Source organism: Bufo gargarizans, chromosome 2 (assembly GCF_014858855.1).
Source record: "Bufo gargarizans isolate SCDJY-AF-19 chromosome 2, ASM1485885v1, whole genome shotgun sequence".
Lineage (NCBI taxonomy): Eukaryota > Metazoa > Chordata > Amphibia > Anura > Bufonidae > Bufo > Bufo gargarizans.
This window is the reverse complement of record NC_058081.1, coordinates 569,682,927-569,705,024: the sequence shown is the minus strand read 5'-3', so window position 1 is coordinate 569,705,024 and position 22,098 is coordinate 569,682,927. Positions and strand designations below refer to the sequence as shown.

Here is a 22,098-nt window from a genome sequence, read left to right as displayed (position 1 = left end):
TTTATATGATTTATTGATTATATTTCATACCAGTCTGCATTCCATAAAATACTATAGCTAGGATTTAGGTGATATAACTCAAGCAATAGTCTTATAAAAAAAGAAAAGATGTCACACTGCGCAGACATAATGTATGTATGTAATGATAGATAGATAGAAAGATATGAGATAGATTGATATGAGATAGATAGATAGATAGATAGATATGAGATAGATAGATAGGAGATTGATATGAGATAGATAGATAGATAGACAGATAGATATGAGATAGATATGAGATAGATAGATATGAGATATATATATATATATATATATATATTCGGAGCAGACACTGACTGTGACAGCTCAGTACACACCGAGAGGAACAGCTATGACAGCACAGTAAACAGAAGTGGCAGAACATTGCTGAACTTATGTCGAAGCCTCGGACTACATATTCTCAATGGCCGCACCAAGGGAGACTCTCTTGGTAGATATGGTAAAAATTACAGCCCTTTTTGGCGTGTATTAGTGGCACAAAGAAAAATATTTGTCGTTCAGCAGTGCATTTATGTTCTAAAGCCTTTTTTTACGTGTAGTAGTGGCAAAAGAAAAATATATTTGTCGTTCAGCAGTGCATTTATGTTCTAAAGCCCTTTTTGTTATGTATTAAGAGCAAAAGAAAAATATATTTGCCGTTCAGCGGTGCAGTTATATGTTCTAAAGCCTTTTGAGGAGTGTATAAGTAGAAAAAAGATAAATATATTTGCTGTTCAGCGGTGCAGTTATATGTTCTAAAGCCTTTTGTGTGGTGCATAAGTGGAAAAACTAAGCACCTATTTGCCATTCAGCGGTGCAGTTATATGTTCTTTTTTGTCATGTATAAGTGAAAAAAGATAACGGCCTATTTGCCGTTCAGAGATGCAGTTATATGTTCTAAAGCCCTTTTGTGGAGTGCATAAGTGGAAACAAGAAAAATATATTTGCTGTTCAGCGGTACAGTTATATGTTCTAAAGCCTTTTTGTGGAGTGTATAAGTGGAAAAAAGAAAAATATATTTGGCATTGAGCGGTGTAGTTATATGTTCTAAATAGGGTTGTTGCGGGTATCAAAATTTCGATACCCAATCGATACTTTTGTCCCAGTATCGTATCGATATCAACATTTCCATAGTTTCAATACTGGGCTGCGCTGCTGTGCTGTCTAGTATCTCTGAGCATGAGCTTTCTGCTGTGAGCGCGCTCATGTTCCCTTAGCAGCACAGGGGAGAAGGAAGCAGTCTCTCCCCCCCCCCCCCCCCCCCGTGCTGCTGCTGCCGCTGCCACCAATGAGAAGAGAGGGGCGGAGGAGGGGCGGCCGGGCGCACTGCGCCACCAATGACATAACTTTTCTTGGGTCCGGACTTAGTTAAGTATTAGGCTACACAGAGCGGCGCCCAGAGATGTCCCAGCACTTACTATTATTCCTGGCGACCGCTCCGTTCGCCCACCGTGCCCCATTACTGTCTCCTGCTCCATATGCCAATTACTATCGGGGCAACGGGGAGGAGATATCAGCTTCTCTAGTGGGCTCTCCTTGTCCCTGGCTAAAGCGCTGTCCAATCGCAACCCAAGCGCAGGGAGAAGAAAAGCCCACTAGAGAAGCTGATGTCTCCTTCCCATTGCTCCGATAGTAATTAACATATGGAGCAGGAGAGAGTAATGGGGCACAGCGGGCGAACTGCCGCTGATCTGCTGCCAGTACCTGCCTCATGTATTAAGGGTTAATTTTCATTGGTAGTGCAGTGCTCCCCCCCACCTAACCCATTAAAATCATTGGATGCACAGTGCGCCCGCCCCTCTCAACCCCCCAGTATTAAATTAAAATCATTTGTGGCAGTGGCCACAGGGTCCCCTCCCCTTTTCATTGGTGGCAGTGGCCACAGAGTCCCCTCCCCTTCTCATTGGTGGCAGTGGCAGCTTCTGATCGGAGCCCCAGCAATGTAAGCCTGGGGTTCCGATCGGTTACCATGGCAGCCAGGACACTACTGAAGCCCTGGCTGCCATAGTCCAAACTGTTAAAATATTTAAAAAAATCTATGCGGTAAACACCGGAACAGAAAAAATAAAAATGCGATTCGCCATTTTTTTTTTAATGCAGAAAGCACATGGATTTTTTAGTTTATTTTTTTGCGTGGTATCGAATGGTATCGAGTATCGCAATACTTTTTTATGGTATCGAAATCAAATCAAAAATTTGGTATCACAACAACTCTAGTTCTAAAGCCTTTTGTGGAGTTTATAAGTGGAAAAAAATAAGGGCTATTTGCCGTCCAGTGGTGCAGCTATATGCTCTAAAGCCCTTTTTGGGTGTATTAGTGGCACAAAAAAGTGTTTTCTGTTGTGTGGTGAAGTGAGAAAATTGCAGCCCTTTTTGGTGTTTTTTTATTTCATTTTAATTATTTGATCTATCAGTATGTCAGACAGAGAAGTGCTAGGCCCTGCACAGGGGAGTGGCAGAGGTCTAAATGTTTCTGGCGCAGGCAAAGGTCACAGCAGAGTAAGGGGGCGTGGCAGCAGGAGTCGCAGCGCGAGGCCTGAGCTCCCGGTGTCATCTAGCGGTCGTGTCTTGACCAGCAACCCAGCGGTTCTTGAATGGTTGACTCGGTCATCCACTTTGTCCCAAGTGACATTAGACACCCCCAGCCAAGAATCGGTGGGTTAGTCAGACACAACCCTTATTTGAACCGGGTTATTCAACCCTTATTTAAACCGGGTTATTCAAGAACCGTGCAGACAGTATTGTAGCTGATCGCACTTGGCGGTGTGGCAATTTTTTGTTAAGCCGTCGGAGGAGGTGAACATGGCCATATGTAGAATCTGTGGGCAGAAGGTAAAGCGTGTCCAGGGTGCCAATGTGTGCACCAAGGCCCTGCATCAACATATGCAGAGTCACCATAAAGTGGCCTGGGAGAACCATGGCTCCAATGTGATGTTCCAGCCAGCTGCAGCAACCGCTGCATCACCCAATGGCACGCACCCGGATTTAGGCAGTCAAGGCTCCACCACCTCAGCTGAAGGGAGCTGTCTGTCCTTCCCATCATCTGCTGGTCCTGATGCTCCCGCTACTCCTCCGCCTACTCCTTGTCAGTCATCAACAATTGATCACCCAAGCGATTGCCAAGAGACAACAGTATGCATGCACTCATCCAACGGCACAGAAGCTGAATGTGCTCCTGTCCAAGTTGCCTGATGCTGCAGTCCCTCCCTTTCCAAGTGGTGGACTCTGCACCTTTCATAGAACTGATGGCTTGTGCAGAGCCGAGGTGGAGAGTCCCAAGCCATCATTTCTTTGCCAAAGAGCACTTTGCCTGTCGTGTCTGCCAAAGTGTACGGCAGCGCCGACGCGTGGAGCTGTAACTACGGTCAGGGACAATACATGTCCTTTACGGCCCACTGGGTGAATTTGGTTCCTGCACAGCCACACCAGCCAGGTGACGTCGTTTCCGCCTCCACGTTGTCACGTTGTTGATCCTGCGGCAATGTCCGCCTCTGCCTTTTCATCCTCCACCGTGTACTCAGCCTCCACTGCAGGGACAATTCACAGTGCTCCTCCAATATACCACATGTGCAGGGCACCGCTGTGTCTTGCTGTTCTGCACCTCGTTTACCTGGGGAGTCACACAGGGGAGGAACTGCTCCATGTCCTTCATCAAGAAATTGAATCCTGGCTTTCTCCGCGACAACTCAAAATCGGAACCATGGTGACCGACAATGGGAAGAGTATGATGTCGGCGCTGCATCAAGGAGGGCTTAGCCATGTGCCCTGCATGGCGCACGTTTTCAATCTGGTTTTCAAGCGGTTCCTGAAGTCTTCCACCACTCTGCAAGACATCCTAAACATGGCCAGGGAACTTTGCATGCACTTCAGCCACTTGTACACAGCAAAGCACACCTTCCTTGAGTTGCAGCGGCAGAATGGCATCCCCCAACACAGGCTGATATGCAATGTTTCCACCCATTGGAATTCCACCCTCCATATGTTGGACTGACTGTACGAACAGAGAAAGGCCATAAACGATTTATTGATGATCCAAGCGGACAAGAGTACTCCTCTGTGTAACTTCGATGTCAACCAGTGGCAGCTCATGCGTGGCACCTGCTGTTTGCTCAGGCCCTTTGAGGAGGCCACATTATTTGTCAGTCGCCAGGACTACGGGAGGAACAGCATCATTCCACTGCTTCATGTCCAAGGGACTTGAACAAATGGCTCGATGCATGCTCACTTGCTTGTGTAGTGACAGCCGAATTGTTATCATTCAGTAGAGGGAGGACTTCTGGCTCTCGACCTTGTTGGATCCTCTCTACCGGTCCAAAATGGGGGCCTTTTTTACACCAGATGAGAGGGAGGAAAAACTGAACTACTATAGAGACATCCTATGTAGTGAGTTGGCCACTGCCTATCTGCGCCATCGTCCATCCTCTCGCAGGTCTGACCGGGGGGGCCCTCTGCGCTCACGTTCATCTGCCATGGCTGCTGTGGCAGGGGGGGGGGGGGTAGGAGCAGTTCCAGCTCCATCAGCAGCAACTTGAGTATAGAGTCACTGAAGAGGAGTTTTCTTCACCTACCTAGTGAAGAAACTACTCACCAGCAGCAGCAGCTAGACCTGGAGCAGGACCTGAACCAGCAGTTGGTGGCATGCTTGGACAGTACCCTGCCACCCCACATTGAAGATCCGCTGGACTACTGGGCAGCCAAACTGGATTTGTGGCCGTAACTAGCAGAGTTTGCCCTGGAAAAGCTGTCCTGCTCGGCCAGTAGTGTGGCATCCGAGCAGGTGTTTAGTGTGGCGGGGGCCATAGTTACCCCAAGAAGAACTCGCCTGTCCACCCAAAATGTGGAGAGACTGACCTTTGTCAAGATAAATCAGGTGTGGATCAGCCAGGATTTCCACCCACCAATGCCTGATGCATCAGACTAGATCAGGGCTGGCCAACCTGTGGCTCTCCAGCTGTTGTAAAACTACAACTCCCACCATGCTTTGCTGTAGGCTGATACCTGTAGGCAGTCTGGGCATGCTGGGAGTTGTAGTTTTGCAACAGCTGGAGAGCCTCAGGTTGGCCATCCCTGGACTAGATCATCCATGGTGCCACACCAACACTTTGACAAAAGAGTGTTTTTTTCTGGCTACCTGCCTCAGCTACTATTCTAATGCTGCCACTTGCCTGATGCCACAAATCTGATGCCAAGTGCTCCTTTTTTCACCCACCATCTTCAGTTGGTACTCGTATTGCCACCCAGCTCCCCACTCTGCCACCGGGTCACTCTGTGGTCTCCTGATGCTGCTGCCACCTTCTCACTATGTCACCATGCCACTCTGTGGTCTCCTGATGCTGATGCCACCTCCCCATTCTGTCACCAGGTCATTCTGTGGTCTCCTAATGCTGCTGCCACCTCCACACTATGTCACCTTGCCACTCTGTAATCTTCTGATGTTGCTGCCACCTCCTCACTCTGTCCCTGGATCACTCTGCAGTCTCCTGATGCTGCTGCCACCTCCACACTATGTCACCTTGCCACTCTGTGGTCTCCTGATGCTGTCACCTCTATACTATGTCACCTTGCCAGTCTGTGGTCTCCTGATGCTGCTGCTGGCACCTTCACACTGTCATTGGGCCACTCTGTGGCCTCATCCTGATGCTGCTGCTGCCACCAGCTCTACACTCTGTCATTGTGCTACTCTGTGGACTTCTCATGCTGTTCCCACCCTCCCCACTTCATGACTGGGCCACTATTTTGCCTTTCGGCCTGGCTGACATAATCATTTATTTGACCCTTCTTCTGATCTGTCAGAAGGAGGGAAAAATGAGACGCACAACGGATCCTGTCTGTGTAGCAGCTGTAAGGCCTGTAAGGTCTCATCAGAATTGGCTTGTGATTTGGTAGCCAAAGGCAGGAGTGGGTACAAAACACAGAAGACATGCAAATATTCCATTCAAGTGTCATCTCTGTTTTGGATCCACTCCATTTTTTTTTTACATTAGCAATACTGATGGATTACTGACCAAATGCTGACCGAGTGAAGGAGGATGCTCAACAGACAGGATCAGTTTTTGGGGGGTTATTGTTCTAACGGATCAGAAGAAGGGCAAAATAATTAGTGACGTCAACACAAACTTACTGCTTACTCCCCCTCCACTCTGTCTGGGGGCTCTACTTGTATACATAGTAACATAGTACATAAGGCCGAAAAAAGACATTTGTCCACCCAGTTCGGCCTGTCATCCTGCAAGTTGATCCAGAGGAAGGAAAAAAAAACAGTGAGGTAGAAGCCAATTTTCCTCACTTTAGGGGAATAAAAAATTCCTTCCCGACTCCAATCAGGCAATCAGAATAACTCCCTGCATCAACGACCCCTCTCTAGTAGCTATATCCTGTAATATTATTACACTCCAGAAATACATCCAGGCCCCTCTTGAATTCCTTTATTGTACTCACCATCACCACCTCCTCAGGCAGAGAGTTCCATAGTCTCACTGCTCTTACCGTAAAGAATCCTCTTCTATGTTTGTGTGCAAACCTTCTTTCTTCCAAACACAAAGGATGTCCCCTTGTCACAGTCACAGTCCTGGGAATAAATAGATGATGGCATAGATCTCTGTACTGACCCCTGATATATTTATACATAGCAATTAGATCTCCCCTCAGTCGTCTGTTTTCTAAAGTGAATAACCCTTATTTTGATAATCTTTCCGTGTACTGTAGTTGCCCCATTCCAGTTATTACTTTAGTTGCCCTCCTCTGGACCCTCTCCAGCTTTTCTATGTCTGCCTTGTTCACAGGAGCCCAGAACTGTACACAGTACTCCATGTGTGGTCTGACTAGTGATTTGTAAAGTGGTTCTTATCACGGGCATCTATGCCCCTTTTGATGCAACCCATTATCTTATTGGCCTTGGCAGCAGCTGCCTGACACTGGTTTTTGCAGCTTAGTTTGCTGTTTATTAAAATTCCTAGATTCTTTCCCATGTCAGTGTTACCAAGTGTTTTACCATTTAGTATGTATGGGTGACTTGCATTTTTCCTTCCCATGTGCATAACTTTACATTTGTCAGTGTTAAACCTCATCTGCCACTTATCTGCCCAAGCCTCCAATCTATCCAGATCCCTCTGTAGCAGTATATTGTCCTCCTCCGTGTTATTACTTCACACAGTTTAGTGTCATCTGCAAAAATGTATATTTTACTATGCAAGCCTTCTACAAGATCATTAATAAATATATTGAAGATAACAGGACCCCTGAGGTACCCCACTAGTGACAGTGACCCAATATGAGTGTGTACCGTTAATAACCACCCTCTGTTTTCTATAATTGAGCCAGTTACTTACCCACATACAGACGTTTTCTCCCAGTCCGAGCATTCTCATTTTATATACTAACCTTTTATGTGGTACAGTGTCAAATGCTTTGGAGAAGTCCAGATATACCAAAATATCCATTGATACGCCTCTGTCAAGTCTAAAACTTACCATGCTGATATGGCGTTATTTGCTTATTTCCGTTGAGATGCTCTAAGATAGGATCTCTTAGAAAACCTTCAAACAGTTTACCCACAACAGATGTTAAACTTACCGACCTATAGTTTCCAGGCTCTGTTTTTGGACCCTTTTTGAATATTGGCACCACATTTGCCATGCGCCAATCCTGTGGGACATTCCCTGTCAATATAGAGTCCACAAATATCACTTAATTCCCTTAGGATACGGGGGTGTATGCCATCCAGTCCTGGCGATTTGTCTATTTTAATCTTTTTAAGTCGCTGTTGTACTTCTTCCTGGGTCAGACAGGACACTTTTAATGGGGAATTTATTTTTACATTCAGCATTTAATCTGACAGTTTATTTTCATTAGTGAATACAGTGGAGAAAAAAATATTTAACAGCTTTGCTTTCTCCTCGTCGCTCTCTGCGACTCCTCCCTCATTACTCTTTAAAGGGCCGACACCTTCAGATTGATACTTTTTAACATTTATATAATTGAAGAACATTTTAGGGTTAATTTTACTTTCTTTGGCAATTAATCTCTCGGCCTCTAGTTTGGCCACTTTTATTTGTTTTTTACATGTTCTATTTTTTTTCTTAAAGTTTTTACCCTTTTGTTTTAGTGTTTTATATGCTTTCTTTTTGTCATTTATTGCTTTCTTTACAGTTCTATTTATCCACATTAGTTTCTTCTTGTTCCTTAACCTTTTATTCCCATAAGGTATGTCCCTCACAATGAGATTTTAGGATGCTTTTAAAGATATCCCATTTTGTGCCTGTATTTTTACAGCCACAAAATGGGATCTGGCCTCTCTTAGTTGGCTAAATTTCGCTTTTTTGAAGTTTAGTATTTTTGTTCCTCCCTGTAGAAACGCTCTTTTGAATGATAATTGGAAGGTAATTACTTTATGGTCACTATTTCCCAGGTGTCCCCCAACCTGCACGTCTGTTGTTCTGTCAGGCCTATTGGTTAATACTAAGTCCAGTATGGCCGTCCCTCTAGTCGGGTCCTGAACCAATTGGGAGAGGTAATTGTCTTTGGTTATTGCCATTACCATATATTTGGTTACTTGTATAAGTGTTTAATAGAACAGGTTCTGTAGAAATCTATGCAGAATCAGCTGACGACAGTGTAATAGGAGTGCGCTTCTTCTTGGCGCTAACATCGACCTGTAAGGCTGAGTTCATACTTGAGTTATTTGGTCAGTTTTGGCCCCATGACTGCCCAAATAAGTGAAATGTGCAGTGATTCTAAGAGCGACACCTGTCATCTGCATGTCATACTGATTTACAGTATTATTTCACTACCACAGCATACTCTCTATGCGTGTTACTGCAAGGCACAGCGTTGTACACCACTATACAGGCTCTCTGCAGCCAGGAAATAGCCATTTTTAAAGCGATTTGCCGCGAATAAATTTGGATCCGGCCGAATCAAATTTTTTAAAAATTAGCTCATCTCTAGCTGTAAGTCAAACAGAGGGTTAACATAATGATGATAGCTCATATACAGATACTCAAATCCACATGCCAGCTGGACATCTTCTTTTGCTGTGAGAACAACAGGATGTTTTGCTAATACCTGAGTAATTGGTAACAGTTAAGAAAATGATACAAAGATTGCTCAGATGCCACTTACTCTGGAACATCTGAGCTGTGGAACATGAAATGTCACCCACCCACGAGGATCTTACAGCACTGCTTTCCTATATGATACACAATTACTTGCATTACCACGCTTACAGAAGGGGAGGTGGCAGCAGCAATCAAAATGAAGCACCAAACAAGAGTAAAGTATTAACTTAAAGTGTTAAAGACATATTAAAAGTTTTGATCTGTGGGGGTCTGAGAGCTGAGAGAATGAGGGGAGAGAGGCACTTGCATATTGTGCTCTCTCTCCTCATTGCTGAGAATGGAAGTGAGACGGGCCCATAGACTTCTAAAGAGTCCATCTCTTGCATGAAGGAGATAGAGTGCAATGTGTGCGTTCTTCTCTGCCCTCTTTCTAGAGCGATTTGGGTCTCAGCTTTCAGACCCCCACCAATCAAAATTTTTGATATGTTTCAATAACATATCCAAATTTTTTGGAAAAGCTAGTGACACTTTAAAGGAATTGCCTAGCTTCAAAAGGAAACCACACAACTCAGGGGACTGACTAGTAGTAATGAATAAAAGATGGTTACTTACCTGACAGATCACTAACAGTAGCTTTGGTGCTCTTGCTAGGGCTTTGTTTTTCAGCTTCAGCAATGACATCAACAACACGTGACCACTGCAGCCAATCACTGGCCTCCTCAATGCACTGCCAGCAATTTGTAGGAGTGGTCATGTTCTTTCATTGTTTTTCCGGTATACAGTATTCCACAGGTTCTCAATCAGATCTGAAGACTCTTCAAACTATTAATGAACAATTTTTGAAGTGGCACTGTATATTATTATTTATGATCCAATTGTCAGTATTTAAAGTGAGATCCAACGCCTTCTGACTTTTTGCAGTCAATTTCAGTAATGCCTCCTGTAGTATCCCTAACATTAACAATCCTTAATAGTGCCCCAGTAATGCACTATGTAGTGCCCCTTTGACTAATGCCTGGCACCTACAGTGCCTTCAATACTGCCCAGTGCCCACCATTCATGCGCAATAAAATTTTTTTTTTAAAGTAGCACTCACCTGAGTCGCTCTTCACGGTACCTTCTCTAGTGCAGGCCACAGCCTAAGACACCTACATCTCAGAGTAGGCCGTCACAGTGATGTCATGGCACTATGTGTGCCCTAGCACAGGCGGTAATGATGAAATCATCACACTGCCTATGCTGTTGTATGTCAACCCTGTGTGGGTGACTGGTTAAGCCAGGGGCCAACGCCTCCCGTTCTCTGCTGCAGCATTCAACTGTATCGCCATCTTGAGGATGGCAATACAGTTGAATGCAGGAGGGCTGCTGCCAGCTGGATACATAGGGACAGGGCACTGCGTGCATCTTAGCACTGGGGGTCATGATGACATCATCACACTGCCTATGTCATAATACTGTCATACAGTCCTCAGACTTAGCGGCCTGAAGCCTGTGTAGGTGACTGGTGAAGTCAGGAGCCAATGGCTCCCGTTCTTTGCTGCAGCATTCAATTGTTTCGCCATCCTGAGGACAGCAATACAGTTGAATCCAGGAGGGCTATTGACAGCTGGATACATAGGTACATGGGAACGCCAGCTCTTCACATACCCTGCCAGCAGCCCAGTGAGGGACGGCTCACTGGGCACCAGCCCATCAGAAATCCTCCCGATAGGGTCTATGGCCAGTCTAACCTTGGTTTACGTGGTGGGTTTCCTCTGCAGTGTGTGGATGAGATCTCTTAACATGCCATCCACTTTGCTGGCACTATACAAATCTACAGTGTTTACGCCATATGTGAATATACTCCATTGTATGTAAACTGGATAAATATATTCACAGACTTTTTCAAAAGAGCATGGAAGGTAGTGAGCAGAAGATATTTGTGCACTGACCTTTACATGAGGCTCTTCCCTACTAAACCAATAATTATGAGCTTTGGCCTTGTCTGATCTAACGCTCTCTCGGTCCATTAAAGTGTGTGCAAAGGTGACACAGGCCGCAATGGTGCAATAAACCTAAGGCAGCTTCCTGAAGTGAGAATAACCAGAAATCAAATTTACTTTAAAGCAGCTGAGCAGATGCAGCAACATCCTCTCGGCAGTCCACGTCTGTTTTCACCGCCTCGTTCAGATTTATTACTACCCACTGACTGTTACAATACACAGGCGTGTGTCTGAGGCAAGACTGATTATGTACTAGATTATTAAAGCAATATACCTGAAAGCTAATGGAGCCCCCCTAAACTTCATAGGCCATTATTTTCCCAGAGGATTTTTATAGGTTATGACTAGTGTTGAGCAAATCGAAGCATCTGAAGTGGAATTCTATCTGAAGTTTAGGAAAAATTATATTCGCAACAAATCCGAATTTCCTGGCGCTTCATGGTAACAAATTGTTTTTTTCCTGAAATGGCGGCTACAGTGAAAATAAGAACCCTGGGAATGAAAGATCACCCATAATGCTGTGCAGCCAGCCAATCCGCAGATTGCCATCCCCTGTGATGTCACAGCCCTATAAAAGCCTTATGGTCTCTGCCATTTCACTGTGAGCTGAGCATAGGGAGAAACGTCGAAGTGCTTTTGCACTATGGATAATAGTGCTGACGATCTGTAGAAAAAGAGAATACTGAATTGCCAGTGTGAAAGGGGCAGTGTAGGGACAATAATCTGAAGGATCCATAGGAGACCGCTGAATAAATCTCGGTGTAGGGCATAGAGCTATCTGATTGAACAGTGTCCACATTCATTAACAGAAAAACAATTCTATTGGGCCCTGATTCCCAAATTGGGGGGAGAATGACCTGTCTCATTCTATTGTTATTGGGGTGTCCACCTTGTTTAATAGATAAACAATTCTATTACATCTTGATTCTCAAATTTCGGAGAATAACCTGACTTGTTCTACTGTTAATGGGGTGTCCACCTTGTTTAATAGATAAATGATTCCATTAGGCCTTGATTCTCAAGTTTGGGAGAATAACCTGTCTCCAACTGTTATTGGGGTGTCCACCTTGTTTAACCCCTTCCCGACCGCAATCTGTATATATACGTGATAGCTGCACATACCCCGTGCAGCTACCACGTATATATACGTTCTGGCAGCTCTTTAATCCAAGCGCTGCAAAGCGCTTGGATTAAAGCTTCTGCCCCTGCCCTGTATGCTGTTACGGACAGCATACAGTGCAGTAATGCCGGCAAGGGACCGATCAGAGTGGCCCCTTGCCGGCAATCGATCCGATTGGTTAGTCTGTGCAGACTAACCATTCGGATCGCGGCAGTGTTAAAATGCCGGTTTCAGGCTCTGATCTTTGCTCTGCAGATCAGAGCCTGAAAGCAGTGTCCTCGCAGCCCCCCCCCCATCTGTGCAGCGCCCCCCCGCCCCCGATCTGTGCGTGCAGACACTTACCCCCCCCCCGACCCGATCTGTGCTTGCCCATCTGTGCCCCCTCCGTCTGTTCCCAGTGCTGCGGCGCTGCCCCCTCCTTGAGTCCGCCCCCTGCTGGCGTGACATACCTCCCTCCCCCCCCTTCCAGCGCTGCCCCCCGTCTGCCCCCCTGCTGTTTTATGGCGGCGGCTCCATTCCTGAGCCGCCGCCATCATCAGAGTGTCAGCTCTATGCTGACACTCTGCTGTAAGTTCTGTAACCCCATAGATGCCGCGGCAGCGGCATCCATGGGGTTAATAGAGGGAGGGGGCTCCCTCTCTCCACCATCGGGGCTGCTGCGCTGCGATGGCAGCCCCTATGGTTGCCCTGGCAACCGGACGCTTTGCAAAAGCGTCCGCTGTTGCCACCTACAGGGCATCTAATTGTATTACACTTTGCAATGCAAGAGCATTGCAAAGTATAGTACAGCCATCAGCCCCACTAGATCTTCATGATCCAAGAGGGACTTGATAAAAAAAAAGTGAGAAAAAATAAAAGTAAAAAAAAAATAAAAAAAAAGTAAAATAAAAAAAAAATTGCCTTTTCCTATAAAAAATTAAAAATTAACTACACATATTAGGTATCACCGCGTCCGTAACGACCGTCTCTATAAAGATATCACATGATAGACCCCGTCCGATAAACACCATAAAAAAAAAAACCTGTGCAAAAAAAAGCTATTTTTGTCACCTTACATCACAAAAAGTGCAACAGCAAGCGATCAAAAAGGCATATGACCCCCAAAATAGTACCAATCAAACCGTCACCTCGTCCCGCTAAAAATGATACCCTATTTAAGACAATCGCCCAAAAAATAAAAAAGCTATGGCTCTCAGACTATAGAGACACTAAAACATCATTTTTTTGGTTTCAGAAATGCTATTATTGTGTAAAACTTGAATAAATAAGAAAAAGTATACATATTAGGTATTGCCACGTCCGTAACAATCTTCTCTATAAAACTATCACATGACCTAACTCCTTAGATGAACGCTGTAAAAATAAATAAATGAAAACTGTTCCAAAACAGCCAATTTTTGGGTCACCTTGCCCCATAAAGTGTAATAATGAATGATCAAAAAATCCTATGTACCCAAAAATGGTACCAATATAAACCTCAACACTTTCTGCAAAAAACGAGCCCCAGCACAATTCGGCAGAAAAATAAAAAACATATGGCGTTCAGAAATCCAATTCAGCACAATCTGCCTTCCAAAAACCGTATGGCATTCCTTTCCTTCTGCGCCCTGCCGTGTGCCCGTACAGCAGTTTACGACCACATGTGGGGTGTTTATGTAAACCGCAGAATCAGGGTAATAAATATTGAGTTTTGTTTGGCTGTTAACCCTCAATGTGTTAAAGAAAAAAAAATTGAAAATGGAAAATCTGCCAAAAATTTGAAATTTTGAAATTTCATCTCCATTTTCCTTTAATTCTTGTGGAACGCCTAAAGGGTTAACAAAGTTTGTAAAATCAGTTTTGAGTAACTTGAGGGGTGTAGTTTCTACAATGGGGTTATTTATGGGGGGTTTCCACTATGTAAGCCCCACAAAGTGACTTCAGACCTGAACTGGTCCTTAAAAAGTGGGTTTTGGAAATTTTCTTAAAAATTGTAAGAATTGCTTCTAAACTTCTAAGCCTTCTAACGTCCTAAAATAATAAAATGACATTTCAAAAATGATGCCAACATAAAGTAGACATATGGGGAATGTTAAGTAATAAATATTTTATTAGGTATGACTTTCTGTTTTAGAAGCAGAGAAATTGAAATTTGGAAAATTGTGAATTTTTCCCAATTTTTGGTAAATTTGGGATTTTTTCATAAATAAAGGTGAAATATATTGACTCAAATATATGACTATCATGAAGTACAATGTGTCACGAGAAAACAATCTGAGAATGGTATGGATAAGTAAAAGTGTTCCAAAGCTATTTCCACATAAAATGACGCATGTCAGATTTGTAAATTTTGACCTGGACACTGGGTCATCAATGACCCTTGGTCATGAAAGGGTTAATACATAAATGATTCCATTAGGCCTTGATTCTCAAATTTGGGAGAATAACCTGTCTCCAACTGTTATTGGGGTGTCCACCTTGTTTAAGAGATAAACAATTTATTAGGCCTTGATTCTCAAATTGGGGTGAAAAACCTGTCTTGTTCTATATACAGTATGTGACCTGCCTGTCACAATAACCTTTTCACTACCAGAAAGGACTAGCCATGCATGTCGCTGCAATGCACAGTGATGTACACAGGGATACACTCTCCCTACAGGCTGGGATATAGCTGATTTAACACACTTTGTGACTAATTAATTCGGAACAAATCAAATATTTGACAGTGCAGCCTGGGCACTTCTGCTACTGCTTCCCCAATGGATCCCTGTGCAGATGAACTGGCTGCACAGGTGGTATGTCCACCCCTGGTTTAGTATTTTTTTAGCCAGCCACTTGGGGGTCCCCTGATGTATGGGGTCCCAAGCATTTGGCTGATTGTGTGGCGGCAAAGTGTGCCACTAAATATTTTATGGTGCACATTCAAATAAATTATCACATTGAGTATACCAGAATGGCAGTCGTTTTGTAGCAAGTTTCTACTCTGAACAAGAGAACATCTGCTCTACTTGGTCTATATTTCCAAGATATGGGCATATGGAAGGAGGTAGACCAGATGGACTTTAAAGAAAAGCAGAAAACAATTTTAAAAAGCAGACTAATGAATCGCTTACACATTAGCTCAATATACCAGTAGTAAAAAATGATGTTCCTCAATGGATAAGGAGACTGAAGGTTCTCCATGTACTCTATGCAATAAATGACACATAAATGCATTCTGATACGAAGGAAGACAATTTTGAATAGAACAATAATAAAGTAGTGAAATTTAGGTTTATGACTCCTTATCAGTGTAGTAGAGAGGTCATCTAATTATGGATATGCTCATATTCTTTTTTCAAAGCCAACATTGGGTTGGTGTGCTTCACTAGAGATGAGTGAATCTTCCAAGACTCAGTTTGTATCGGATTTGCCAAATTTTTCAGACAGTTCGGTTCCGGTCCGAATCTATTCGTTCTGAACCACAGTTGCTCCAATTGCCCTGGAAATTGGTATATAACCCTCTGTAGTCCTCTAAAACAGCGATTTTTTTTAAATGAAAAGCTCCCACCTGTTTCGTTAACTTTTTACCAATTTTTTCATTTTCCCTCGCCCATCCTCTCATTCTGATAAGGAGTCAGGTGTATCTGTATCTACTTTTATTGTTGCCGCCGCAACTGACTGCAATTACCTCCTGCCTGGTGGTGACAGGTTGATTGTTTATGTGCTGGGCGCTATTTTACAAGATTTGTATGACTCAAACCAGAAAAGATTCGGGTTCAATTCTCTATTTGCAGAATCTCTGAATCTGTAAATAGATCCGCTCATGTGTAGCTTCCACCATAATTTTTAGGCACAATCCAAAAGTGGTAGGTGACCAGGAAGCCAATTACCATACATAGCCTACAAGAAGATGTCATCAAGGTCCAGTCTGGGGTAGATGAGTCCAGCCTTTGAATTCAAAATTTGTAAGTATAGCCTCCTTATCTAAGATAGGAAAAAAAGAGATGAGGGAAAGTGAGATCTTTTGTAGACGTTGTAGACAGTGTAGTAACTGTTTTCGAGGTCTAAAGATCTAGAGATGAGTGAATTTCAGGAAATTTGTTATGGATGCCATTCACACAAATTGGTCATTAGTTTCAGGTAAGAATAAATTCAACCTGATGTGAAAGTGTCCCAATTGTCCTAAAAGGCTGATCTGCAAGATGTCCATGTTGCATTCTTTTTTTTGTGGACCCAAGACTTCCATATAGATGCAGAAAGGACATGGATCATCCGTGTGCTTTCCACAGGAATTGTGTACATCTATTCCGCAAAAAAGACACAACATGTCTTATACTTGGCCACAGAATGTGGACCACAAACCCAATGAAGTCAGTGGTCCGCAACACAGACGTCACAAGTTTGCGGACCACAAAATACATATAGTTGTGTGCTTGAGACCTAATAACACATTGTGATTTTTAATGCTTTTTTTTATACAATCAGTGTGAATATAATATCCAGAATCACTTTTGTGTGATGATCCAATAAATACCACAGTCAATCATGTGGTAGTGAGCTCAGCTGTCATGGATATTCCTGTTTAATGAAAATGATTACAATAATGAAGATGTTGATGAGACAAGTAGATTCATATCTCTGTTTGCAACAATACATCCTTGTGCACTCAAAGTACTTAATAGAGACACATAAAGTGAAAAAGCTGATTGTTTACAAAAGCAGTAAGGCCGTGATATCAAGATGCATTTTATTATCATAATTATGTAGTCAATGTGATTATTACTATAATTCTAATTAGGATACATATGTTATTTTGCATAAAAAGGACAGCAATAACCCTTGTCAGGTGGATGGTAAGAATGTAAGCAAACCATTGTGTAATCACCCATCATTTGATTTAATCTAAAGGAAAGTGTAAGTATAATATTGATTTCAGTTACCTAGTTTCATGCTGGTTATCCACATCTGTGTGGATAGGGCTCTTCAGACGGCTGCAACATTTAGTTTTACAATATGAAGAGAACGACTAATTTCCTACCATTGATCTACATCTTACCCTGCCTAGGTTTATGTTTCATGAACAATTACTAAAGTGCTTTATTTTGCTTTTTTCCAAAAACAGTTCCTCCGTGGGCTCTGGCCACCATTCTTATTGTGGCTGGGCTGCTGCTACTATGCTGTTGTTTCTGCATCTGTAAGAAGTGTTGTGGCAAGAAAAAAAAAGGAAAGAAAGGCAAAGATAAGGTGAAGGCGCAAATTAACATGAAGGAGGTAAAGGACCTGGGAAAAAGCTACATTGATAAGGTAACCTATCACATATTTTTACTCGAATATTTTATGTGACTCAGTTGTGTCATCGCCACTAGGGATGAGCAAATCGACTTTGGATGAAACATCCGAAGTCGATTCACATAAAACTTTGTTTCAATACTGTACGGATACCTTGGAACCGAACCCTAGTTCGGAAAATGTTTTTTTACAGTAGAAATCAACTTATGAAGGTATTACGCGAAGTTTCGCGAGACTTCACAGAGTAATAACTTCGGTTCATCAGAGCCAATATACCGTATTCAAATACTGTACGGAGCCGCACAGTATTGAAACAAAGTTTTATGTGAATCGACTTTGGATGTTTCATCCGAAGTTGATTCGCTCATCCCTAATCGCCACAAACATAACTTTTTGTTGTAACAACCATAACCATCATTAAGGTACTAACAGCACTCCCTGTAAGCTTTTAATAACAAAGAACATGTGATAAATAGTCTTGAGCGAACTTGTGTTTCAAGTTTAGCATGCAAGGTTCGGGTTATCTAAGAATTGCGTTATGGATTCCTCAACACAGACCATAACTTATGGTCCGCGGTAGCGGAATCCATAACGGAATTATTCAATAACCCAAACCTTGCACGCCGAACTTGAAACACAATGTCGCTCACTAGTGACAAACTATCTGCCCCTTCATAACGTCTCCAGCTATTACATATTTGTCAAGCTGAAAAGATTTATCAGGCATAGCGAACACAGGCTACAAAGAGTGTCTATTGTTTTGGAGGACTATGCTCCTCCATGTATTATAAGGACAGCTTATTGGTTTCAGTAAAAACTCTGTAATGCTTCATTTCCCCTGTTGGGGCGCTGCAAGGGAACCGAATAGTTGCTACTGGATTCCTTCACAGTTTGCAGTGGATTGCTGTCAGTCCCAGTAGTGGAACCTTATCCATCATCTGTGTCTTTGACTTTTTACCAAAAATAAAGGTTGTTAAAAGCAATCCCTTGCAGCTGGCCATGTTGGAATGCTACATTTATGAGTCAGCAACAAAACTGGAAACACCTAAGAACTGAGACAAATGCTTGTTGGATGGCAATTGGATAAACACTTAATGGGTCGAAGTTGTTCTCGTCAAACTGCAGGGAGGCTGTAAAATAATTAAAAACAAAAAACAAAACTTAAACTCACCTTTAGGAGCCCCTTCTGATCCAGAGCTGCAGATCCAGCATGTGAAATGCTGTTTTTGCTGCATCAGTCATGTGGAGCATACAGGATATCACCACTGCAGCCAAAACAAGGGGTCAGGAAGGTAATTGCCATATGATGGATCGTACCAGGGCCTAATAGACACCAACTTACAAAAGTGGTATCCATCATTTTTACAAGAAGACTAGCGCTGCATGTCTCCAATGCAAATGTGAACAGAACCTTGAATATTTTAAGAAAATTGTCCCCCAGCAGAAAATTGTATAATATTAAAAATAGTCCCACTGCTCCAGCTTGACTGCTTTTGTGATTCCCGCCAGTCCTGAAGCAAAGATGTCATCTATATGATTCATGTGACCTCTGCAGCCAATCACTGGACTCAACGGCCATATGCTGTTCATGCATGCATCACCTCTGAGAACAGTGACTGGCTGCAGCATGACGTCACAACTTCACATCAAAGGGAGGAATTTATGAAGACTGTAATATTATTATTATTATTATTATTTAATATTAAAGCACCATACATTTCAAGGCGCTGTACATATGATAAGGGGTATACATACATAATTAAAAAAAACAAGTACAATAAGCATGAACGAGATGAGTTACAAACTGGTACAGAAGGGGAGAAGAGCCTGCCTGCAAGGGCTTACAATCTACAAGGGATGGGAGAAGGATACAGTAGGTAAGGGAAAGATGATAATGGTGGTGTAGTGGCAGCAGGGATACTGTAGGTTGTGGGTTTTCAGGTTTCCTTTGAAGGATTCCACTGTAGGTGAGAGTCTGATATGTTACAAATGAATCGGGGGATCAGGTTGCAGATGTATGGAGGGGACAGGTTGTGGATGGCCTTGTATGTCATAGTAAGTGTTTTGTACTGGATTCTCTGGGCAATCGGGAGCCATTGAAGGGACTAGCAGAAAGAAAAGACAGGAGAGTAATGGGGGAGAGGTGGATTGGTTGGACAGAAGAGCTGAGGATAGATTTGAAGGGTGCGAGAGTGCTAGAAGGGAGGCCACAAAGGAGCATGTTGGGAAGCGTGAAGCGAAACGATCGTCGGCCGCCTGCTTCAGACCAGGGTCAGTAAGGAATGTGTTTTGTTGTACTTTGTGCACTTTAACTTTTTCTCTCCCCCTGCAGTCTGTGTTGTGTGGGGCTGCACGCAGGTTCACACCACCTTACAGGTTGGTGCATTCTGCTATTTATGCTCTGGGTGCATTTTACTACATGAGCCCCACTCAACTGGAACTGCTATAACTGCGCTGGGGGGATATTAGTCCCATGTTTGGTCTGGAGCCTTCTCTGTTTTTATACAATTGTTTGTAACACTGTCGTGTTTCCATGATTACCGCTTTTGTGTATGTTTTTAATGATATACCGTTTATGGATGTCCAATAAAGGAACTTATTGATTATAATATTTTTTGTGTGGAAGCTTTTTGAGCATTTTAGGTGATATACAAATAACTCCATGCAAGATATTTATGATAGTTATTTTTTGGTGTTTTACACTCTGGATTGAGCAATGTGCGGATCCAAGACATATTTTTAAGTTGGAGGCAGCAGGAGGTGGAAAGAGCTTGGATGTGAGGTTTGAAGTACAGAACAGAATCAAAGGTTACCTCAAGGCAGCAGATTTGGTTGACCAGAGAGAGTGTGCAGCCATTGACTGTGATAGGTCTAATAAGGGGGCTGAGTGAGATCGGCACAGAAGTGTTCGGATGTAAGATGCTCCACATTTATTAAGAGGTCCAACATCTGCATGGAGTTTGTATGTTCTCTTTTTTGGGTGGGCTACCTACCACACTCCAAAGATATACTGAAAAGGAATTTAGATTAGGATCCCCACTGGGGACAGAGAGTGATGACAATGTCTGTAAAGCGCTGCTAAATATGTTGGTGCTATAAAAATAAATCAAATTGACACATCTTCTGGCAGTCCGCAGCAACCCCCATTTGAAAATTTGGTGTAGAGGATAGAAGTTGTAGTGGCCCTGATGAAGTGTTGTGTCATGGTGTACTCCCTCAGGCCATTGCTCCCTGGGAATCAGGGCAGTGGAAAAATTGGACTGAAGAAGGATGCCAGAGTTAAACATAACAAAGTCTTTTTTACTAAGTGCAACATTTAGTAGCAGCAGGCTTGAAGTGCAAATCCTCTCTGGCACCAGTAAGGATATGGAGGCAATGGTGCTAATTCCACAGGTGATACTGGCCTAGTGGTTGTTTTGTGATGGGCTTGGCTGTAATTCCACACTTCGAAGCAGTATTTTCAATGCTGAAAGTAGCAGTTCAGACTGTTGTCTGGAACCTCAAGGCTTTACTTGAGGACGATTGGAGTTCTATGTGGAGAATTTGTAACTGGAGCAGGAGCTCTGAAGGAAGCAACCTCTCCTCTCACTGAAACGTTCCCTCTTGGCAGGAAGCAGGTCCAGCCGACTCCAAACAAGAGGGGAGGAACAGGGTGGTTATCGTTGTTCCTTGACAACCATTCCTTGCTGGGAACTATAACCAGAAGCAATAAACTACAAAATGCACAACTATCTAAAATTTGTATAACCCCCCCCCCCCCTCCTTCCTCCAAGTCTGGATTACTACAAGTCTACGCACCTAAAAAGCATATTTGTGCCACCTAGCTGCGATAGATTTTTGCTATTATTTGGGTCACTGGAGACATCTTCCCTCTACCGTGGGGTCCTACTAACTATTTTTTTCTTCCTAAAAAGCAGCATTCATTACAATTTGGCATTTTTAACATCAGAAAACTGGTGCAAGTTGCATAACATTTTTTTATAAATGTTTTTAATTTGGCTCTGGAAATCCAAAAAAAACACATAATTTTATTTTCTGTGTTCTAAATTTGATTCTGAACCTATAGTATATAAACATGTTTGGGTTTGGACAGTAGCCATTATACTAAACAGCCTAATTGCTTCAGCCCTAAGGTGCTAGCCTTCTGAGTTGGCAGCCAGGCAGTCTGTAGTGTGTCCAAACTACTTGTGTGCAATAGGTATTTTCTGAACAAGAAGTGAAGCATTTGTTATATTATCAGATGTTGTATCCAGTTGGATGACTTCTGCTCCATAATTCCCAGAGGAGTGCGAGTTTTGTTTCCTCCTTTTCATCTATCATTGTGATGTCTCATTACTGTCACCATTTGTTAGACAGCAGAAAATTGGCAATATGTTGTGAAAGCTGCAGCAACACTTACTCGGAAATTCCATGATAAATTGGCAAGCTTGTGGGTATAATGCGAGCCAAAGGATTCAGCTGTCCAGATCCCAGTTGCAGGTTGCTGCCTATGCAATTATCGCCATGGGTGGTCATAGGACAGGTGCTCTGTATTACTATTATCATGTTGCCTATTCCGAGTCATACAAAAAGATTACAGGTATAAATCAAAACAACATGCAAACAGGCCCATTCTATTGAAGCCTATAATTGAAAGAAAAAATGGGAACCAAAGGGAGACAGTGTGGGTGGT

At 43.1% G+C, this 22,098-nt stretch overlaps 1 protein-coding gene across 2 annotated transcripts in view; it reads left to right on the top strand.

The window, feature by feature from the left end:
* Positions 1 to 22,098, top strand: part of SYT5 (synaptotagmin 5) — a 95,118-nt gene that overhangs the window by 7,780 nt on the left and 65,240 nt on the right. For both annotated transcript variants that reach the window (XM_044278203.1, XM_044278204.1), the window contains one exon: positions 17,260 to 17,441. In XM_044278203.1, the coding sequence (XP_044134138.1) occupies positions 17,260 to 17,441 (182 nt within the window). The remainder of the gene's footprint in view (positions 1 to 17,259; positions 17,442 to 22,098) is intronic.